The sequence below is a fragment of the Bos grunniens genome, chromosome X (genome assembly GCF_055505025.1).
Source record: "Bos grunniens cultivar Pamir isolate PY7600 chromosome X, Bosgru_T2T1.0, whole genome shotgun sequence".
Taxonomy (NCBI): domain Eukaryota; kingdom Metazoa; phylum Chordata; class Mammalia; order Artiodactyla; family Bovidae; genus Bos; species Bos grunniens.
Genome location: NC_141194.1, coordinates 52,590,705 through 52,613,502, shown reverse-complemented (window position 1 = coordinate 52,613,502; position 22,798 = coordinate 52,590,705). Strand labels below are relative to the sequence as shown.

General features: G+C 42.8%; 1 protein-coding gene and 1 long non-coding RNA gene across 5 annotated transcripts in view; one reads left to right on the top strand and one right to left on the bottom strand.

Moving 5' to 3' along the window:
* Positions 1-22,798, top strand: part of LOC147340358 (P antigen family member 3-like) — a 95,977-nt gene that overhangs the window by 3,697 nt on the left and 69,482 nt on the right. The window contains exons 2-5 of one of the 4 annotated variants that reach the window (XM_086388707.1): positions 7,934-7,999; positions 8,472-8,610; positions 9,017-9,142; positions 12,187-12,298. In XM_086388707.1, coding sequence (XP_086244833.1) covers positions 7,934-7,999; positions 8,472-8,610; positions 9,017-9,142; positions 12,187-12,209 — 354 coding nt within the window. In that variant the 3' untranslated portion in view covers positions 12,210-12,298. Of the gene's footprint in view, positions 1-7,933; positions 8,000-8,471; positions 8,611-9,016; positions 9,143-12,186; positions 12,299-22,798 lie in introns of those variants that run through there. The other 3 variants (XM_086388708.1, XM_086388710.1, XM_086388709.1) reach the window with 3 other exon arrangements.
* On the bottom strand, positions 2,624-20,191 carry LOC147340360 (uncharacterized). Its single transcript, XR_015159370.1, has 4 exons — positions 20,069-20,191; positions 18,782-18,830; positions 9,025-9,121; positions 2,624-3,482 (listed from the first exon to the last, which is right to left on the bottom strand). It is a non-coding gene; the product is annotated as an uncharacterized LOC147340360 (long non-coding RNA).

The following is a 22,798-nucleotide window of genomic DNA, read 5'->3' as shown; positions in this document are numbered from 1 at the left end:
TCATTCCTTCCAAAGAAAACCGAGGACTGATCTCCTTTAGAATGGACTGGTTAGATCTCCTTCCAGTCGAAGGGACTCTCAGGAGTCTTCACCAACACCACACTTAAAAAGCATCAATTCTTCGGCGATCAGCTTTCTTCACAGTCCAACTCTCACATCCATACATGACTACTGGAAAAACCATAGCCTTGACTAGACGGACCTTTGTTAGCAAAGTAATGTCTCTGCTTTTGAATATGCAATCTAGGTTGGTCATAACTTTCCTTCCAAAGAGTAAGCGTCTTTTAATTTCATGGCTGCAATCACCATCTGCTGTGATTTTGGAGCCCCCAAAAATAAAGTCTGTCACTGTTTCCCCATCTATCTGCCATGAAGTGATGGGACCAGATGCCATGATCTTCGTTTTCTGAATGTTAAGCTTTAAGGCAATTTTTTCACTCTCCTCTTTCACTTTCTTCAAGAGGCTTTTTAGTTCCTCTTCACTTTCTGCCATAAAGGTGGTGTCATCTGCATATATGAGGTTATTGATATTTCTCCAGGCAATCTTGATTCCAGCTTGTGCTTCTTCCAGCCCAGCATTTCTCATGATGTACTCTGCATATAAGTTAAATAAGCAGGGTGACAATATACAGCCTTGATGTACTCCTTTTCCTATTTGGAACCAGTCTATTGTTCCTTGTCCAGTTCTATCTGTTGCTTTCTGACCTGCATACAGATTTCTCAAAAGGCAGGTCAGGTGGTCTGGTATTCCCATCTCTTTCAGAATTTTCCACAATTTATTGTGACCCACACAGTCAAAGGCTTTGGCATAGTCAATAAAGCAGAAGTAGAATGATTTCTGGAACTCTTTTCCTTTTTCCATGTTCTAGCAGATGTTGCCAATTTGATCTCTGGTTCCTCTGCCTTTTCTAAAACCAGCTTGAACATCTGAAAGCTCATGGTTCATGTATTGCTGAAGCCTGGCGTGGAGAATTTTGAGCATTACTAGTGTGTGAGATGAATGCAATTGTGTGGTAGTTTGAGCATCTTTGGCATTGAGTTTCTTTGGGATTGGAATGAAAACTGACTTTTTCCAGTCCTGTGACCACTGCTGAGTCTTCCAAATTTGCTGGCATACTGAGTGCAGCACTTTCACAGCATCATCTTTCAGGATTTGAAATAGCTCACCTGGAATTCCATCACCTCCACTAGCTTTGTTCATAGTGATGGTTTCTAAGGCCCACTTGACTTCACATTCCAAGATGTCTGGCTCTAGGTGAGTGATCACAGCATCGTGATTATCTTGGTCGTGAAGATCTTTTTTGTACAGTTCTTCTGTGTATTCTTGCCACATGTTCTTAATATCTTCTGCTTCTGTTAGGTCCATACCATTTCTGTCCTTTATAGAGCTCATCGTTGTGTGAAATGTTCCCTTGGTATCTCTAATATTCTTGAAGAGATCTCTAGTATTTCCCATTCTGTTGTTTTTCTCTATTTCTTTGCATTGATCTCTGAGGATGGCTTTCTTATCACTCCTTGTTATTCTTTGGAACTCTACATTTACATGCTTATATCTTTCCTTTTCTCCTTTGTTTTTCGCTTCTCTTCTTTTCACAGCTATTTGTAAGGCCTCCCCAGACAGCCACTTTGCTTTTTTGCATTTCTTTTCCATGGGGATGGTCTTGATCCCTGTCTCCTGTACAATGTCACAAACACCGTCCATAGTTCATCATGCACTCTGTCTATCAGACCTAGTCCTTTAAATCTATTTCTCACTTTCACTGTATAATCATAAGGGATTTGTTTCCCTGAATGGTGTAGTGGTTTTCCCTACTTTCTTCAATTTAAGTCTGAATTTGGCAATAAGCAGTTCATGATCTGAGCCACAGTCATCTGCTCATTTTGTTTTTGCTGACTGTATAGAGCTTCTCCATCTTTGGCTGCAAAGAATATAATCAATCTGATTTCGGTGTTGACCATCTGGTGATGTCCATGTGTAGACTCTTCTTATGTGTTGTTGGAAGAGAGTGTTTGCTATGACCAGTGCATTCTCTAGGCAAAACTATATTAGCCTTTGCCCTGCTTCATTCCATATTCCAAGGCCAAATTTGCCTGTTACTCCAGGTGTTTCCTGAATTCCACTTTTGCATTCCAGTCCCCATAATGAAAAGGACATCTTTTTTCGATGTTACCAACCAGTCTTTTCTAAAGGAGATCAGTCCTGGGTGTTCTTTGGAAGGAATGATTCTAAAGCTGAAACTCCAGTACTTTGGCCACCTCATGCGAAGAGTTGGCTCATTGGAAAAGACTCTGATGCTGGGAGGGATTGGGGGCAGGAGGAAAAGGGGATGACAGAGGATGAGATGGCTGGAGTGCATCACCGACTCGATGGACATGAGTTTGAGTGAACTGCAGCAGATGGTGATCGACAGGCAGGCCTGGCGGGCTGCGATTCATGGGGTCACAAAGAGTCGGACACGACTGAGCGACTGAACTGAACTGAAGAGCTGAAATAGCTTTTTGAGAATCTTGTAATACCTGTTGAGTAAAATTAGTCAAAAGCATCCGCTCATAGCAGAACATCTGTAGTTCCCAGAGAGGGAACAAACACTGCAGCCAAATAATCATACCAGCGAAATACAGACCTTGCCCACTGAGTTTTAAGGTGTGGTAAATTAGCAGGCTTTTCTGGAAGCTCTGAAAATATGAAGCCATGAGTAAAAGCTAAACCTAGGGTTCATCTCCCTATCCAGCCAGGGGGAAGCCTTGCCCATAGGTAAGAGCCACATATCCAGTAGGTCCCATTTGGAGCAAGCCAGCGTGACTGAGATATCCAGTCCCAATCAGTGCCTGGCCAGGCAAAGGGAGGACCTGAACTGGGGTTGGAAAATACGGGAATGATTACCTTGCATATTTCCTGAGGCAAAAGTCCCAATTGTTTCCAATCATTATAATTAAGTTGTTGGCTAACTTCTGGGGATGGCTCTATTTGTTCCCAGCATATAGGGGCAGTAGACATTAGATGTCCTTTTTCAGGAGTTAGCCATATAACCTCAATCATCCCATATTTGATAAACGTCAGGTAAAAAGCCACTAGATCTAGACCCATTTACCTTCTGTGTAGCGAAATAGTCATTAAACCAAGACAATGTATAATCAAAATTAAAAGCCACGTTATGTCTGTAATTAAAGTACAAAGTGTTGCACCAGTCCATCTTAGGGTTGTTAGATGTCATCAGATTAAGAAGAGACATCACACACAATTATTGTCGAAGGTATTCGCAGACTTGGAGAAAGTCTTTTCCTTGAAGTGGAGATGTCCACGATGGGAAGCCTTCCACTGATGAAGAGGGGAGCACTCTGCAGACCCAGCAGTTAGACAGATTGTGGAATGCAGCATAGGAGTGAGCCCAGGACAGGAAGGCATTGTCTTGAGGATCAAACGGCAAACTCAGGATTTTTGGAGTCAGCAGAAGTAGGCTCACATAGATTATCAGGGCCATCTGAAAAGTACAAAGTCAGAGCATCAAAACGAAAGACATAAAATGACGTGACTTAGTTCTGGTCAGGGTGCCACCTCTTAAACTCGAGTGTGATGCACCCATGAATCTATTCCTGGCACTTTGACAGCTGTGGGAGAAGAAAGAATAACCTGGTAAGGGCCTTCCCAGAGGGGTTTGAGGGATTGGCCCCCAGATCCCAGTGTTTTTATCAGGACCTCTGTTCCTGGCTCAAATGAGGGCTTGTTTGATGCAGAGGCTAGGTCAGGAGTCACCTGCTGGAATTCCATTAATGCCTGTTGAAAAACTGAGAGCTGAGTTACATAATTAGTTAATTCTAAGGCTTCAGGGTCTATAACAATGTCTGTGCATAAGAAAGGCCTTCCATAAATACATTCAAAGGGGGACAGTCCCTCCTTTTGGGGGGCAGTCCCAGCCCTCACTAAAGCTATAGGTAGAACTTTAATCCAATTGTCCTGTGTCTCTTGAGTTAATGTGCACAGATGTCTTTTGATAATGTCGTTAGCTGTTTCAACCTTTCCTGAGGATTGGGGTCTCCAGGAACAGTGTAAGTGAGATTCTATTCCTAGAGCTTTAGACACCCCCTGAGTTAGAGCAGCTTCAAAGGTGGTGCCATTGTCACTGTGAAGCCTCCGTGGCAGCCCAAACCTGGGGATAATTTCATGGATTAAAATTCTTATAACCTCCTTAGCGTGTTCACTGCAACAGGGAAAAGGCTCAATCCATCCAGGAAAATATCCACCCAAACTTGTGAGCAAGAATATCCATTAGCTTGTGGCATGTGAGTAAAATCAGTTTCCCAGTCTTCTCCAGGATATTTTCCACTTCTTTGTAATCCAGATTTTGCTAGCTTTTCAGTCTTTGGGTTATTTTCCTGACAAACCTCACATGTTTTGATAATGTCCTTTAAAGTTTTCACTACATTTTTACCTTCAAACAAATGAGAAGCTATCTGTTAAGTACTCTCTACACCTAAATGAAAACTCTGGTGTAAACCCTTAAGAATTTTCCATTGAGTCTTTTCAGGAATTATTAATCGTCCATCCTTGGACTGTAGCCATCCTTTATCAGTAATCTTTGCTCCTCTTTTCTCATATCTTTCTAATTCTTCCTCAGTATATTGCGGTTTTTCCTGTTCCACAGGACCTGTCCAGATCAAAGGCATCTGCAGTGAAGGGGTTTCCTAAAGTGCCACTTTTCTGGCTTGACATCAGCGAGGTGATTACCTTCAGCTACTTTACTCCCATCCCTGCTGTGCCCTTTGCAATGCGTAACAGCTACTCCTTTAGGACAATATATAGTCGTTAAAAGTCTCTGGATCTCTCTGAAATGCTCAATAATTTCTCCTGTTGCCCTTTCAAACTGTTTTTCTTTCCATATTGCAGCATGAGTGTGTAAAGTCAAATAAGCGTACTTAGAATCAGTGAAGATATTTGCTCGCTGCCCTTCGCTTAGCTCTAGAACTTGGGTCAGAGCCATAAGTTCCGCTAATGGCACTGGTTCCCTGGGGGAGAGATTTTGCTTCTAAAACCTGTTCAGCAGTCACCAGGGCATAACTTGCTTTAGGCTTCCTACCCTGATCACCAGCATCAGGGTCTTTTCCTGTGAGTCGTCTGTTCCCATCAGGTGGCTAAAGTATTGGAGCTTCAGCTTCAGCATCGGTCCTTCCACTGAATGTTCAGTTAGTTTCCTTTAGGATTGGCTGTTTTGATATCCTTGCTGTCTGAGGGATTCTCAAGTGTCTTCTCCAGCACCACAAACTGAAAGCGTCAATTCTTTGTCACTCAGCCTTCTTAATGATCGAACTCACACGTCTGTACATGACTACTGAAAAACCCATAGTTTTGACTATACGAACCTTTGTTGCCAAAGTGATGTCTCTGCTTTATACTATGCTGTCTAGGTTTGACATAGGCTTCCCTGGTGGCTCAGTGGTAAAGAATCCCACTGCATGGGTGTATCTATGGCTGATTCTAGTTGATGTTTGATAGAAAACAACAAAATTCTGTAAAGCAATTATCCTTCAATTAAAACATGCATAAATTGGCAAAAACAAAAACAAAAAACCTCCCTGCAATGCACGGAATGCAGGAGACATGGGTTTCACCCCTGGGTTGGGAAGATGCCCTGCCATGCCCCATGGGAGGAGGGCATGGCAATCCATTAAAGTATTCTCGCCTGGAGAATCCCATGGACAGCGGCACCTGGCAGGCTACGGTCCATGGAGTCATAAAGAGTCAGACACGACTGAAGCAATGAGCAATTATGCATACTAGCTTTGTCATAGCTGTTGTTCCAAGGATCAAGTGTCTTAATACATGGCAGCAATCACCATCCACAGTGATTTTGGAGCCTCCAAAATTAAATGTGTCCGTGCATCCACTTCCCCCCTTCTGTTTTCTGTGAAATGATAGGAGTAGATGGCATAATCTTATATTTTTGAATGTTGAGTTTTAAGCCGGCCTTTTCATTCTCCTCTTTCACCCGTATCAAGAGGTTCTTTAGTTCCTCTTCAGTTTCTGCCATTAGAGTGGTATGATCTGCATATCTGAGCTTGTTGATATTTCTGACAGCAACCTCGATTCCAGCCTGTGAGTCATCCAGCCCAGCATTTCCCATGATGTGCTCTGCATGTAAGTTGAATAAGCAAAGTGACACTATACAACCTTGTCTTACTCCTTTCCCAATTTTGAACCAGTCCATTGTTCCATGTTTTATTCTAACTGTTACTTCTTAACCCTCATACAGGTTTCTCAGGAGACAGGTCAGCTAGTCTGGTACTCCCATTTCTAAGAATCTTCCACAGTTTGTTGTGATCCACACAGTCAGAAGCCTTGAGGTAGTCTAGTCAATGAAGCAGAAGTAGATGTGTTTCTGGAATTCCCTTGCATTCCCCATGATCTAATGAAGGTTGCAATTTGATCTCTTGTTTCTCTGCCTCTTCAAAACCAGCTTGTATATCTGGAAGTTCTCGTTCCATATACTGTTGAAGCCTAGCTTGAAGGAGTCTACTAACCGGAGGCTTCAGAAATATGGGACAATCTAAGCTTGAGAAAGTGGAGGGTATGAATGAAGCCCAATGAGAGAGACAAGAAGAGGATTCTCTACTTTCCATGATGTTAGCAAGCTGGGCAAGGGCTAGACCATACCTTCAAGTTCTTGTGTAGGACAGTAGGCTTTATCTAGAAAGTCATAAACAGTTCTGCAACTGTAAGAGAGGGAGGGAGAGGGCGGTGAGTGGGAGACAGGCACCCTGAGTGGATGTGAGAGACCCGTTAGAAGGGGGTTGACAATTAAATGGAGGGGGGCTTTGGACTAGAGCAGATGTGGTGGACATGGGGAAAAGTCGATGCATTAGACATTTTCGAAGTAAAACGGACAGAACTCAGCAAGAATGTTGACTTGAGGTGAAGGAGACGGAATTGTAAACGTGGTTAAGACCCAGTTTCTGTGTCTTGTCATAAGGGTACAAAGGTGTCATGGGGAATCCTGGAAGTTGGCCGGGTCTGGGAAGAATTTCAAATAAGACTTTTATGTTTATGAACTCAAGTTCTAGATGGATACAATAACCAGTATTTACATACTTAAAAGATCCTTTTCCTTTTTTAGAACAGTGGGAAGTATTGAGATATAATTTATATACCATAGAAGTCAATGCTTTAAAGCATTACCATTTGTCGACATATGCATACCATTGTGTAAATGCTACCACAATAAAAATGTAGAAAACGTCCCATTGGTTTGAAAATGCTCCCTTGGGCTATTTCCTTTCAGACTGCTTCCTCCACTCCTATACCCTGGCAACCACAGACATATTTCTCTGCCTATAGTTGTGCCTTTTCCAGAAACCCATTGACATGAAATCATATAACACATAACATACAATCATATAATACATATGTTTCACGAGTTTTGTGGTAAGGTGTCAAGAGAGACGTGGACCGGTTGCTCTGCATGCAGACTCACCTCAGCCACAGACACTGAGAAAATCCCATAGTCAGGCTGTAAAGACTGAGCCTTTCTTCGTGTTCCAACTGAATTCCAAGGGAGTTGGGGGAAATAGGTCTGGTGAATAGGAGTGTGACATGAGCAGTAGTCCTGAATTTTTAAATTCCTAGCAGTATTTCACTAAATATCTTCATGATGGAGAATTCTATTGTGAAATCAAACTTCCTCACAAAAATTCAGCCTTCCTGTGTACCTTAAGGTGATTTCTCTGCCAGCATAGCAAAGACAAAAATGGGTTTGCAAGCAACTATATTTGGTGTAATTGGAATGCATGTACACTCTAACTTAACCAGAATTTTCTTTTGAAAGTATTTTCACATTAAAAAAAATAAGTCAACATATGGTCATAAAAGTGATGAAATATAGCTGTACTCTTAAATACATTTTCTAAATCACAATATTCTATTTTCCGGGACAAATATCAGTGGGCAAGTGGTGTCAACATTGGGACCTATAGATCAAGATTCCCCAAGCTGGATGAACCTGTGGTTGTGAGTACCTTACCATTTGATGTTTTCTATTAGCACAAGTTTATTTTTGAGAAAATCATGTTAAATAGTACAAATGCAGTGATAAAGGTCTTCCATGCTCATAAAGGGTGACAGTTTGTGTTAGGAAGGAACATTGATCCAGATATTTTACAGTCTGGCATTGCCTATGAGTATACTGTTGAATTCCCTGGAAATGTGCCCAGTGACTCCCTCCTCCTGCTTATTAACAACAGACTGCATACTTCCATCCCAACATAGATTTAAATAACTTCCAAAGTCTTTCTGGGTAACTCTTATGGGAGCTAACTCTTCTCTGTGGGAAGAGTAACTTTATTAAAAGTAAGTACATAGAATTGTGTTGGGAAAATGTTGTTAGGTTTACTTATGCTCAGATATATCTATGTATTATGTATATTTATGCTATTAGATGTATTAACAACAAAAAGATTTATTTGCATGCACTCTCTACTAGGACCAGCAGCCCAGTGTTGAGCAACCTCAACAAGAGGAACCGCCAGCTGAGATTCAGGATATCACACCTGGGAAGGAGGAAGTAAATGGAGAGGATCCGGTGAATCATAATGAAGAGAAGGAGAAGGATGCCTCTGGAGGTAAAGTGTAAGTGTGCATCATGTCTTAAGACATAACCAGTAAGAGGAGGAAAGGAAACATTAGAAAAGGACTTCAGACAGTTCCTAAAAAACTGAGCAGAGTATAGTTTTCAGGTCAGTGTGGTCGCTCAAATTTTCCCTTGTTTTCAAGACAAAGAGAAGGGGGCACCTAAGTTGTCTGAGGACAACCCTGGGAAAGGAAAATGGTGATAGCATTCGGAAAATTCTGCTTTCCTTTTTCTCCATCAAAACATTCCTGGAATAATGCTCCTGAGGTTCTCATTCATCACATTTTTACCATACTGGTCTAAGACTTTTAATTCATAATACTGAGAGAATCAATATCATCATTCCCTTGTTTATATTGTATGCTTTACAGCTGAATTGATACTTTTTTTTTTTAAAGATTCTCACCTGGAAACTGATCTCCAGGAATTGGCTGAGGCAAAGACTGGGGGTAAAGGTGGAGATGGTCCCGATGTCAGGGAGGAGGTTGCATCAAATACAGAGCCTGTTGAAATGCCAGAAGCAGGTATGTCATCCATTCAGAAAGTAATTTATGTGGTTTCTTTTTTTTTTAATTCTTTTATTTTTTTATCTTTTAAATTTTATTTTATTTTTAAACTTTACATAATTGTATTAGTTTTGCCAAATATCAAAATGAATCCGCCACAGGTATACATGTGTTCCCCATCCTGAACCCTCCTCCCTCCTCCCTCCCCATACCATCCCTCTGGGTCGTCCCAGTGCACTAGCCCCAAGCATCCAGTATCGTGCATCGAACCTGGACTGGTAACTTGTTTCTTACATGATATTTTACATGTTTCAATGTCATTCTCCGAAATCTTCCCACCTTCTCCCTCTCCCACAGAGTCCATAAGACTGTTCTACACATCAGTGTCTCTTTTGCTGTCTCATACAGGGTTATTGTTACCATCTTTCTAAATTCCATATATATGCGTTAGTATACTGTATTGATGTTTTTCCTTCTGGCTTACTTCACTCTGTATAATAGGCTCCAGTTTCATCCACCTCATTAGAACTGATTCAAATGTATTCTTTTTAATGGCTGAGTAATACTCTATTGTGTATATGTACCATAGCTTTCTTATCCATTTATCTGCTGATGGACATCTAGGTTGCTTCCATGTCCTGGCTATTATAAACAGTGCTGCGATGAACTTTGGGGTACACGTGTCTCTTTCCCTTCTGGTTTCCTCAGTGTGTATGCCCAGCAGTGGGATTGCTGGATCATGAGGCAGTTCTATTTCCAGTTTTTTAAGGAATCTCCACACTGTTCTCCATAGTGGCTGTACTAGTCTGCATTCCCACCAACAGTGTAAGAGGGTTCCCTTTTCTCCACACCCTCTCCAGCATTTATGTGGTTTCTGTTTTTTCAGAATATTATATCTTTAATAATATAGAAGGAACATTACTATTATTTTAATAACAGAGTTCACATATTCTTTGAAAGATAGTTCAGACCCCAGATGCCTGAGTGCCTGACTTACAGACTTTCAAATAAAGAAACAGAGAGGATCAAAGCCATATCGAATTGAAAATAGGGAACCGTTTTCTTCTCTTGTATTAGTACTTTAAGCAACAGCTAATAATTTTCAGGTTCTTTTATAATTTCTGCTTGTAGCAAATATGGCATGCATTTATAATAAATATTAGTTTATATGAAATATGCTCAGGCATTCAAGTAGGTTCTAGTACCAGCTTTAGCATAACGTGTGTGATTCTGTGAAATCCCTTAACTTCTAAACTCAACTTTACTCATATAAGTTGTGAATTCAGAACAGATACACTAAAATGCTAAGTTTTCAATGCTAATTCTTGCATTCTCTGATTCTCTTCGATGGAATGCATACAAGAATACTCTTTTTTTATGACTTATTTATCATAAAATATCATCTTGAGTCAAATTTTAACAGGGGAATTGAGATTTCATTTTCTGATGGGGGACACATGTTCACCTGTGGCTGATTCATGTCAATGTATGGCAAAAACCACCACAATATTGTAAAGTAATTGGCCTCCAATTAAAATAAATAAATAAATTTTTTTAAGAAAATGAGCCAACATTCTTCTTGATGTTTGTTAAATTCTCTCAAATTCTGAATTCTCTAGCTCTTAAAAAAACAGTTGGATTTTAAATCCTTTCCCCAGTAAGCATGCAATTACTGAATAATAAAATGGCAAAAGATAGTCTAGTTTCCTGTTTCTGTGGCTGATCAAGTTGAGAGAGTGCATTTTGTCAGTGATATTCAAGCCAGGTGTGAGTAAGATATATATGCTAAGCACACTACCTGCCCCCACGTTTGGTATTTTTGGGGGGTGGGGGTGTTGCCTATTTTAATTGGAGGATCATTACTTTACAATACTATGATGGTTTTTGTTCTACATCCCTCTCTCACTCTTAAAGAACTAATAAAAATCTGTGCCTCATGATATAATCGTCTCTAACCATAGTTATTTTTCCTTTGATACCTGAATTTAAAAAGTTCTGAAGGTCAAAGATTGTAACTCTAGTTCTTCCTGCGTAATCAACTTAGTATCTTTCACATACGTGTTTTCCCAATTGCTGACAATGAATTGCATGGTACTGATTTTAAAGGAAGAACTTCATAGTTAGGGAAGAATTTACTGTGTATTAGCCTTCTAAATATTTTCACTTTACGTTTTTGTTCCATTCCATTAGAACATTTAGACAAAAATACAACTTTCATACTACTTTCAAGTAACTACAGAACATGATTAAAATGTTCTCATAGAAAAATCTTAGCCCTAAATATGTGTGGTATTTAAAAAGAAAAATACATAAATTACAAGGTACATAAATACAAAATCCTACATCCAATATAAACGGTAAGAAAAAGAGCAACAGAATAAACCTAAGGGAAAAAGGAAAAGATACTTAATAAAAGACAGGTATGAATTGTTAGGAAGAGGAAAATAAACTCAACTAATAAATAAAGACAATGTGCTAGTTTCCATAATTTTATATATATATATATATGTACACACACACACACACATTTTAAAATATTCTTTTCCGTTGTGATTTATCACAGGAGATTGGACATAGTTCCCTGTGCTGTATAGTAGGACCTTGTTGTTTATCCATTCTGAATGTAATAGTTTGTATCTGTCAACCCCAAACTGCTAGTCCACTCCTCTTAGTTTACATAACTGTGAAGAAAATGGAAAGAGCCCAAGTATACATAATAAGAAATATGAACAAGACACTAACAGTTAGTATATTACAGAATTAAAACTGAGGATAATCTGGAACTCAGATATTTTTAGAATATTGATGAAATGGCCAATAGGGTAGAAAAACAAGTATTATTTAACATACCCCAGTAACTAAATAACTAAACATCACCAATACTGGTAATATGCTTGAAAAGTCTATAGAATCTCGAGAGGATTAACTGAAGGTAAGCCAAAGGGTCGCCCTTAGTGTTCTTGTTTTAGTCCATTTTGTAAAACTACAACTGCAGTGAGCTTTGTATACCTCTCCTGTCATCAAAGTTCTGCTGAGGAACTTTTCTAATGTTTATATTATAGGTGAAGGGCAACCATTTACTTGAAAGAAGATAAACTGAAACGATTTATGCTGTTCTTATTTGTATATTTGACTGTTAAAGTTGTGGAAATAAAGTTTCGTTTTCTACTTGCACATTTTTGTTAAATTTATCCCTGGCTATTTAATGTTATTGAAAATTGATGGTTTGTGATTTTTATTGTCTAGTTGAGGATGTATGTAGAGATAGAATATCTATATATAGATTTTCTGTCCAACAATTCCTCTAAATATGCATATTAATTCCACAAATTTAGATCTAGATTATTTTTGCTTTTCAAATATACTATTATATTTGAATATCAACAGTTTCTACTGGCTTAAACCTTAAACCTGTCCTCATTTTTCAGCATTGAACAAACCTGGCCAGAATAGTCTTGACTAAAGCAGGTGATAATTGGTATTTTTCCCAATAGGAAATGAAAAAATCTTCTCCATTTCAACCTGTTTATGTTGCGTTTTTTGTAGATATAATTTATCAGAGTAAGTTCCATTCTATTCCTAGTTTGCCGTCTTGAATATAGATTAATTTTCATCAAACATGTATAATGTATCAATTGTGATGATCATAGAATTGTTTTTCCTCCACTTTTCTATTAGTGTGGTGAAATGCATTGGTAACCTTATACATTTAAACCACCCTTGCACTTCTAGAGTTAAAAAAATTGGGTCATAACATATTCTTTAGGTGTAATCTACATGTTAATGCATATACATACATATATATATACCTACACATAAAAATTGCATAAAAGCCTTTTGTCTTCTCTTGAATAAATGGGTTTACAAAATGTGCCACCCAAATCTCATACGGTGGTGTCCCTGATGAAATCATTGACAGGGAAACATTTTTTAAAACTTAATATGATTGTATTTTCCTATAGAGAAATGGAATGCAAAAGCCATTGTCAAAGGTTGTAGGGAGACAGGAAAAAAACTGCTGTCAAATTCCATGGCAAATGCCACACCATATCTTTCACACACTTCTGACTTGCCTTCCAAGTTTTTTTGGGTGCAGGGAGAGAGCAGCCACAAACATATTTTCTTCTCCATGACGTCCTCCATTGGCTTGATAGTCACCAGATCTCAGAAGCCCTCCAACTGTGTGTGTGTGTCTGTGTGTGTGTGTGTGAATCACTCAGTCGTGTCTGACTCTTTGCGACCTCACGAACTGTAGCCGCCAGGCTTCTCTGTGGATGGAATTCTCCAGTCACGAATACTGGAGTGGATTGCCATTCTCTTCTCCAGTGGATCTTCCCAGCCCAGGATTCGAACCCTGGTCTCCTGCAGATTCTTTACCATTTGAGCTACAGGAAGTCCTCCAGCTGTCTGATTCCCCCCTATTCTTATTATTACATAATAACAAAATGCTTACCTATCTGAGGCCCCATCTGCATCCTCACGCAGCAAAAAAATATATTTCTGCTACAAAGGACCTATTCAGAATGCACTCTGCTTAAGGAATAACAAGGGATTATAAATAGCAGCTGTTGCGCCCTTACAGAGGTATGAAAACGCAGGTCCAAAAGGACTGAAAATGGGAGGTTCAAATCTACCTTGAGACTTAAATAAGAGTATCCCATCTTACCAAAAAGTATGTGAAAAAGCCCCTAGGTCATGGAGCTGTCTGACAAGATTAGATCCTAGCTAGAAGAAAAGGGAAAGGAATGAGGGGAACTTCGTGAGACAAAATGACTTGAGTCTTATCTGCTCTGTCTCCTCATTGGCTATGACATGACATAACTGGGCTTCCCTGATGGCTCAGATGGTAAAGAATCCGCCTGCAGTGCTGGAGACCTGGGTTCAATCACTGGGTCGGGAAGATCCCCTGGAGAAGGCCAGGGCAAGCCACTCCAGTATTCTTGCCTGAGGAATCCCCATGGATAGAGGTGCCTGATGGGCTACAGTCCATGGGGTCACAAAGAGTCAGACATGACTGAGCGACTAAGCACAGCACGTGACATAACTCAGAGTATCAGTACTGGCTCTGACACATACTGAGTGAAGGTGAGAAAGGTATTTACATCCTTTGGATCTGTTTCCCCATTTCTAAAATGGAAATTACAATTTTACACTAAATATTTGTTATGAAGAATAAACAAGATAACATGTGCAATAGGCATTACATTGCAAATGGATTTGGCTTATTCTACTCCATTTTTTCATTTAAACATTTACCTTTACAATTACAATTCTCTCACAAGTGATACAGATTTTGAATTTCAAATAAACTATAATGTTAACTTTTAAAATGAACTGGACTTGAGAAACGTATTTTGTCTATATAAATATATTGATTCAATAGCAGATTCAATAGCTGGTATCAGACATGGCATCCATTGTAAGGTTGGTTTGTTAATGAGGACTGACAAGGCTACCCTAAGTCATAGTATGTAGTGAAAACCGTGCTCCTTGCTGTGTGTGATGACAAAGGAAATAAGCCAGTATTCTGGTCACACAACATCACACAACTCAACACCAGACTCTGTCACGTAGTCGGGCAGCCAGTCCCTAAGTTACAGCGCAGGAGCCACAGGGCCTCAGGGCACCACTGCAGTTGTTAGTTTGGCTTGTCACCTTCTACGGGCTTGGCCAGTAAGGAGACAATGAACCCGAATGGATTCAGATTCTACCTTACAGACAGTGCAGAAGCAATATGACCCTGGTGTCAGTTGCCTTGTCCCTAGTCCCGCGGTTTGCCACTGAATTGGAAGGCCTCAGTAAAGGCACTACAGGTGGTGGGTCTGTGCCAGGAAGGAGCCCACAGTTGTGCCCTATGGCAATGAGCAGCTCTGCAGTCCACAGCTGTATCTCAGCTGGGTCTAGGGAGACCATCCTATGTTCAACTGAAACCAGAGGTGGATGAGTAACAACTTTGTGTCACCTCCAGCTGGATGAGGAGGCAGGTGAGAAATGGCCTCATAGCAGCTCTTCATCAGGCTGCTTCTCTCCCCTTGCTGCAAGAGCAATCAGAGGTTCTCTGCCAAGGTTCAAGTCAGCCTGCAGTTTAGCCTTGTCTACGTAGCCTAAGTGGGGATATGCAGGGGCACCAGGGCACCAAGACAGAGTCACACTCCTACAGTGTCTGGAACAACACACAAGACTATGTATCGTGCTACAAATATGACACCTATATACTGACTCCTACATGGAGGAGATGCTTTTCCTGTCAGTCATTAAAAATATTCCTTCATTGAGTACACACACATTGATTACTAGCATGTTTCAGGACGTGTCTGCAACGCTTGAAATAACAAGACCAGTGATGTGAGGTGGATGATGGGAATATCACACTGGTGGACCAGACAGACACATAAACAGAAAAGAAGTGCAAAGGAGAAACACAGGGAATGGACCTAAGGGAAAAGCCAAGCAAAACGGTGAGCAGGGTGGCCAAGAAGCAGGAGGAAAGCTAGAAGATAAGGTTCATTCTAAGAGTGAAAGAGGTTATATATAACACAGCTGTGCTTTGACCCAGGCTGTGGATGAGAGTCACAACCTCCCCTGCATCACTGCCCCTTTTGAGGGTGGTGTCTGGGAGTCTAGAGATTCTGAAGGGAGAGAAATAAAATAGAGAGTGCAGGGGATACATGCATCCGCCCTGATAGAGATGTAGGTGCAGCTTTTTACAGTAACCAGTTGGGGATGAACAGAGTTGGATTTGGTGACTCTAGAAGAAATGTGCAAGTGAATGTAAAGGGAGAAAACACATTGAGAGGGGGGTAAACAGCTCCAACTCCCATTTCTGTACCAGGGTAGGTGCTCCATTACTGTCGTGAGAAGGCTCCCTGGTCTGAGCTCAGGGAGAGAGTGATGAGCATTCTAAGGACCCATCATCACCTTAGCAGGGGGCACTGAGTGTGTAAAGACATAAGTCTCAGCTTTTACCACTGACAGACATAGAAAGCTTCTTAGCCCTGCTGAGAGTGGGGCTCTGGCAGTTCTGCTGCTGCTGCTGCTAAGTTGCCTCAGTCGTGTCCGACTCTGTGCGACCGCATAGACGGCAGCCCACCAGGCTCCCCCGTCCCTGGTATTCTCCAGGCAAGAACACTGGAGTGGGTTGCTATTCCTTCTCCAATGCATGAAAGTGAAAAGTGAAAATGAAGTCACTCAGTCATGTCCGACTCCTAGCGACCCCATGGACTGAAGCGCACCAGGCTCCTCCGTCCGTGGGATTTTCCAGGCAAGATTACTGAAGCGGGGTACCATTGCCTTCTCCGTCTGGCAGCTTAGGGAAGCTCAAAGGTAAGGTGGAGGTGGTGGTGGTTGTTCAGTCGCTCAGTCGTGTCCAACTATTTACTACCCATGGCCTGCAGCATGCCAGGCTCCTCTGTCCTACACTATCTCCCTGAGTTTGATCAAATTAATGTCCATTGGGTTGGTGATGCTATCTAATCATCTCACCCTCTGTCGCCCCCTTCTCCTCCTGCCTTCAATTTTTTGCATCTGGGTCCTTTCCAATGAGTCAGCTATTCGCATCAGGTGGCCAAAGTATTGCAGCTTCAGCATCTGTCCTTCCAGTGACTATTCAGAGTTCATTTCCTTTAGGATTGGCGGGTTTGTTCTCCTTGCTGTCCAAGGGATTCTCAAGGCTCATCTCTAACACCAGAATTCGATAGCATCAATTCTTTGGCACTCAGCCTTCTTAATGACCCAACTCACACATCTGTACATCACTACTGGAAAAACCATAGTTTTGACTCTACAGACCTTTGTCAGCAAAGTGATGTCTCTGCTTTTTAATATGTTGTCTAGGTTTGTCATCGGAGAAGGCAATGGCACCCCACTCCATTACTCTTGCCTGGAAAATCCCCTGGACAGAGTAGCCTGGTGGGCTGCAGTCCGTGGGGCCGCTAGGAGTCGGACACGACTGAGCGACTTCACTTTCACGTTTTACTTTCATGCATTGGAGAAGAACCCACTCCAATGTGCGTTCTTGCCTGGAGAATCCCAGGGACGGGGGAGCCTGGTGGGCTGACGTCTATGGGGTCGCACAGAGTCAGACACAACTGAAGCAACTTAGCAGCAGTAGCAGCAGCAAAGTAAATGGACAATAAGGAGATTTCTAAGTAATGAACTGAGAGGGAGGAGGAAAACCAGGATGGTTGCTGTCACAGACTCTGACCAAAGAAAGTGTTTTTGAAGACAGAATGTGCCTGTGGACAATACAGCACTGGGTACTACGGTTTGGCCCATGGAGGTCTTGGGATACGTTAGCAAGGGGATGTTCTGTGGATGGGCACTCAGAGGAGGCATCAAGAGGTAACCACATAAGGATGCTCCTGGAGTCTATACCTTCAAGAAGCATGGCTTGAAGGGAACAAAAGACTCAGGGTATTGGAAGTAGAGGCCTGGGTGCTTGCAGGGTATGCTATTTTCTATTCCCCAAACCAAAGAGACCGGGACGCCAGTTCAAAAAGCATCATCAGGACTGTTGACTAGAAGACAGAGTGGAGAATAGGAATGACCTTCACAGGTGAGTATTCATGTTGAGAGGGGAGTGTGGTATTTTCAAAGCAGCAGTGGAGTTTCAGGAAGACCTCCTTCCTCTCCCTCTGGGTCCCACTGGTGGTGGGGGGGACGTGGGTTGCTGAGATCACAGTTTCAATGTATGCTCCTTAGACTCCATGGACACTTTAATGTATTTTTTTCTCCCTGGATGATCTGATCTTCCTCATGAGTGTTCACCCTTCATACTAGTTAGTAACGGGAAAACCCAACAGAAGTTGCTTCTGACTTGGAAAGTGTGGTTGCATGCAACCAACTGAATATCCACAGTTACAAATGCTCAGTCTATTCTGGTGAAAATGCTCTCTACTTCTTTCAGCGATGGAGCAAGGGTATATGTCACTTAAAGGCTCACAGTCATGTGGGAGAAGGAGTCTATAACACGGCATACGTTTGTTCCTCACAGAGGCCTCAGTGTTCCCTGAGGGAAAAATGACTGTCCTCTCCTGGCTCCAGCTGTTGATGCTGACCTGTACCGCCCATGGATGGGGGTGGTGAAACTTGCATTTTTGTCTCCCTCCTCTTGCTGTGGACCTAGTGCTCCCTGGCTGACTGAGCTTCAGCCACCCTGCTTGTATCTGCAAACCCCTCTGAATCTGGGCATCATCGTCCAGCCCATCCCTGGGTGGGGACGTCCACTCCTGGGCCGCAAGGTCCCCTAGCCCATTGCCTGCTTAAGCTTCATCTGGATTCAGTCCCTTTCCACATTTCTCCCTAAAGTGATGCAGGTCCCTCCCTTGGATCTCACCTGCACCGCAGCAGGAACCATGATCAGCTCCAGAAAACGAAATTCCTAAACTGCATCCACCCTTCTGCCCAAAGACTCCGTTGGGTCATTGTACACTGTGCCCCTGGAGTCCCAGGTGTGAATACGGTGGAATCCTCCTGTCCCTGGTGTTCATTTCTTGTCACACCTCCCTTGTCTGAGCTCTCTCGCCTCTGCCTGCCAGTTCCTCTGTGGGCCATTCCCCATTGTGACTGGGATGCTCTTTCCTTTGGCTTGTCTTTCATTTGACCCAAGACTTCCCAAACAATACCCAGGTCAAAGGGGGCACAGTGTAGAACGTGTACCTTGTGGAGTTCAGTTAGGATACTTTGGTGTCACATACGCCCCACGCCCCTGAAATATAAAAACAGAGGGATAAAGAACACAAGAGTCAAATATGCCAAAGATGCCTGAGATGTTGGCTTAGATGAGCACTGAAGAGTGTCTGTGGGATCAGGAAGTATGGATATTAATGATGGCCATGACGAGACCAGTTACAGTGGAGTGACTGGGACAAAAGCTCCACGGAAGGGGGCTGAGGAGACAATATCTCAGCAGAATTTGAAGCAGTTTTGCTTTGAAGGGCAACTGGTAATGTGCCAGGAGCTGCAGAAGAGGGTGGAAGACGGTGGGTTTCCCTCTGTGCTGTGGAATGCCGGGATGAAGAGGGAACAGGTTCTGGTTCAGGACAGAGGAGTGATAACTGCAGGTGCAAAGTCCCTGGGAAGGTGCAAGGCATGGGATCCCGAGCAGAGGTGAGGGGCTGGGTGTAGTCAGGAGCACACGTGCAGAGGGGCAGCTGACTGCCAGGGCAGAAACATGGAGTTTGGGACTGGGAGACTTGAGAAATTCCACGGGATTGCTTCTTCCTTCTCTATGAATTATTGGCCTGTGGGGTTGGTGGTCATTAGGATGGAGGAAGGTCACTACTGTGTAGTGTAGTAGTGTAGGTAGGTGAGAGTGAAAATAAACAGCAGTTCTACTCTGGCCAGGGATTTAAGATAAAACACTTCTGTAAAGTTCTAAAGTTTGCTCCTCAACGCTCCAGTGCTCAGACACAGGCAGGACATGGGTAGGCAGGAGGGTGCAAGGAGCACAAGAGATGTGTTTGCGGGGGACAGCTTCCAGCCCTGGCTCAGCGGATCCAGGAGGAGCCTGGCGGGTAGTGTTGAAGGACATGTGGTAGGTGAGGTAGGGGTTTCCAAGAGGTTCTGGTATCAGTGCACTGGAACTAGAGCCAGGGAGCTGGAGGGTAGGACATCATGTTGAGGGTGATGAGAGGGAGGAAGGCTAGAAACAGGAGAGCATGAGGGGCGCGGTCTTTCCTGATGCCCGGGGCGGGACCATGGGCAGGGGTATGCTCCGGTGAGGAGGAAGGGAAAATCGAAGAGGACGGAGAGTCTCCAGGATGACCGGGTGAGCCTCGTGGGCAATGAGGACGGATCAGAAGAGTGAGGGCTGAGAGAACAGTGAGTGTACCACGAGAGGAACGCCTCCACAGGCCTGGGGTGGGCGGGAGGAGAAATACAGGGGACTTTTACCGGTCCCGCACTTCGGGGGCTTCGGCAGTGGGCGACAGGACCCGGACATACCCGGTCAGGTTGCTCAGTGAATGAAGACTTAGAAACAGGGTCCAGGAGAAATCTCCCAACCGACCCGGGCCAGGAGACCGGCGCTGGGCTCCCTGGGTTCCTGCGCGCAGCCCCGCCCACCAAGCAGCGGATTTCCCGGATTCCCTGACTTCCTGCCTGTGTTGCCTTGGTTCCGTGGGCCAGTGGAGAGGAGCCCGCGGTCCACAGGTGGTTTGGCCGGACCCCTTCGAGAAGATCCCTTCCTTTCTCTGGTCCTCATGGGCATCCCCCTCAACTTCCGCGTCCACGCTGTCCAGTCCTCTGCGCGAAAACCCAACAGAAAGGGTGGATTTTCTTTCGGCCTTGTGGCGTTTTGGTTTCTGTGATCTGCAGGGGGCAGTGTTGCTCCAAGTATTGCCATTCCGTTTCTCCCCCGCCCTTCGCCATTGAAAAAAACGCGACGAAGCCTTTTGCCACAAGAAGTGTTGTATATTTTTCTCTGCTTGCAGGGGTTGGCTGCTTCAAACTGCAGCTGAGCCCTTCAGACAGCCCTTTGTGGAAATTTTGAACAAACCCACTGACACTTAAAATTACAATAAAATAATATAAGCTGATATATTGAATAATGGGGGCGGGAGTGAGCTCCCTTGTCTTGCTTCTCATCCTAGAGGAAATGCTGGATTTAAAAAGACCTTTATTATGACAGTGAGTTTTGACTTGAAAATGTTTATGTGAAGTGGAAATGGAAGTTGCTCAGTCCTGTCAGATTCTTTAAGACCCCTTGGACTGTGTAGGCTCCTCTGCCCATGGGATTCTCCATTCAAGAATATTGGAGTGGGTTGCCATTTCCTTCTGCAGCGGAGCTTTCCAACCCAGGGACTGAACCTGGGTCTCCTGCATTGCAGGCTGACTCCTTACCATCCAAGCCACCTACAATAATAACATGTCAGGGACAAGTGCGAAGCTAAGATCCTGCTGCGTAGATGCTGGACACCACCCAAGAAGCAGGTGGTATTACTTCCCTCATTTTTGCCTTTGAGAACTGTGGCACATAGAGGAAGAATCAGCTGCCAAGTTTCCCCGGGTTCCTCCAAGAGTGTCCCTCCGTTCAGGTCTCAAGTCTGTCAGATTGTATTTTGCACACTGGTTTGCAGGATGCTTTCCTATCCCCAAGAGAAGAATGCAATAAAATAATGGGAATGAGGGTAAAGTGAAAGTGTTAGTCGCTCAGCCCTGTCTGATTTTTGAGACCCCCTGGACTGTAGCCCACCAGGCTCCTCTGTCCATGGGGATTCTCCAAGCGAGAATATTGGAGTTGGTTGCCATTCCCTTCTCCAGCAGATCTTCCTGACCCAGGGATTGACCCTGGGTCTCACAGGGATTGCACCGAGGTCTCCCACATTGCTGGCAGATTCTTTACCATTTGAGCCTCCAGAGAAGGCCAAAATGAATGTAAACTAGCCTACAAAACTTTTTAAAATGTATAATAACATAGTTATTACAATAAGATGCTAAATGAAAAGGGAGGGTGCCACACAGAAAACAATTCATGTACTGTATCAGTATCATGGCACAACACAATGATAAAGTAAAGCACCTGGAACAAATCAGGTACTTTTCATTTGCTCTATATTTGACCAGATTTATATTGAGAACAGACTGCGGGTCATTTCTTGGTTGATAATGGAAATACTAGTGTGAGGAAAAACACAGCAAAAGATACAGCACCTATCCTTAGACAGTTCTATTATATTTCCCATTCAGGTAGGGGATCAGAGATGAGAACTATAGCTCTGGAGACTACCTGAGAGACAGATGGGCAGACAGCAGAATTCATTTTCACTTCTGAAGAATCTCATGGGCACTTGCTGGGTACATAACATTGAGCTCTGAGGGTGGGGAGGAAAAGTAGATTTCATCACTCCTGTCTCCTGTAATGAAAAGGGAAGCTATTTGTTATTAGGGGAAAGATGTTTGTGAATCACAAGTATGAGAAAGGTCTTATATTCAGAATACATAAGGAATTGGAAAATTGCAAAGGACAAAATGTAGTGAAGGCAGACAGATCCTTCTGTCAGGAATTCAGGTGTGGAAGGATAAACAAGAAAGTGGCAGCTCCTGGGCATTTTAAAGGTGATGGACGTGGCCTGGTCCTGGTCATGGTGGTGATCACTGGAATTTGCCGTGTGTCAGAGCTCAGAAAGCTTCACACCCAAAGACAAGCAGGCCAGGACTTCCCTGGTGGTCCAGTGGTTAAGAATCCGCCTGCCATATAAAATTAATACACAGAAATCCCTTGCATTCCTATCCACTAACAATGAAAAATCAGAAAGAGAAATTAAGGAAACAATCCCATTCTCCATTGCAACAAAAATAATAAAATTCTTAGGACTAAATTTACGTAAAGAAACAAAAGACCTATATACAGAAAAATATAAAAAAAAAACTGGTGAAAGAAATCAAAGATAACACAAATAGATGGAGAAATGTATCATGGTCTTGGAATGAAGAATCTATATAGTGAAAATGAGTCTACTACCCAAAGCAATCTGTAGATTCATCACAATCCCGAACTACCAATGGTATTTTTCACAGAACTACAAGAAATAATTTCACAGTTTGTATGGAAACACCAAAGACCCCGAATTCCCAAAGCAATCTTGAGAGAGAAGAGTGTAATGCAGGAATCAACATTCCTGACTCAGACTATATTACAAAGCCACAGTCATCAAGATGGTATGGTACTGGCAC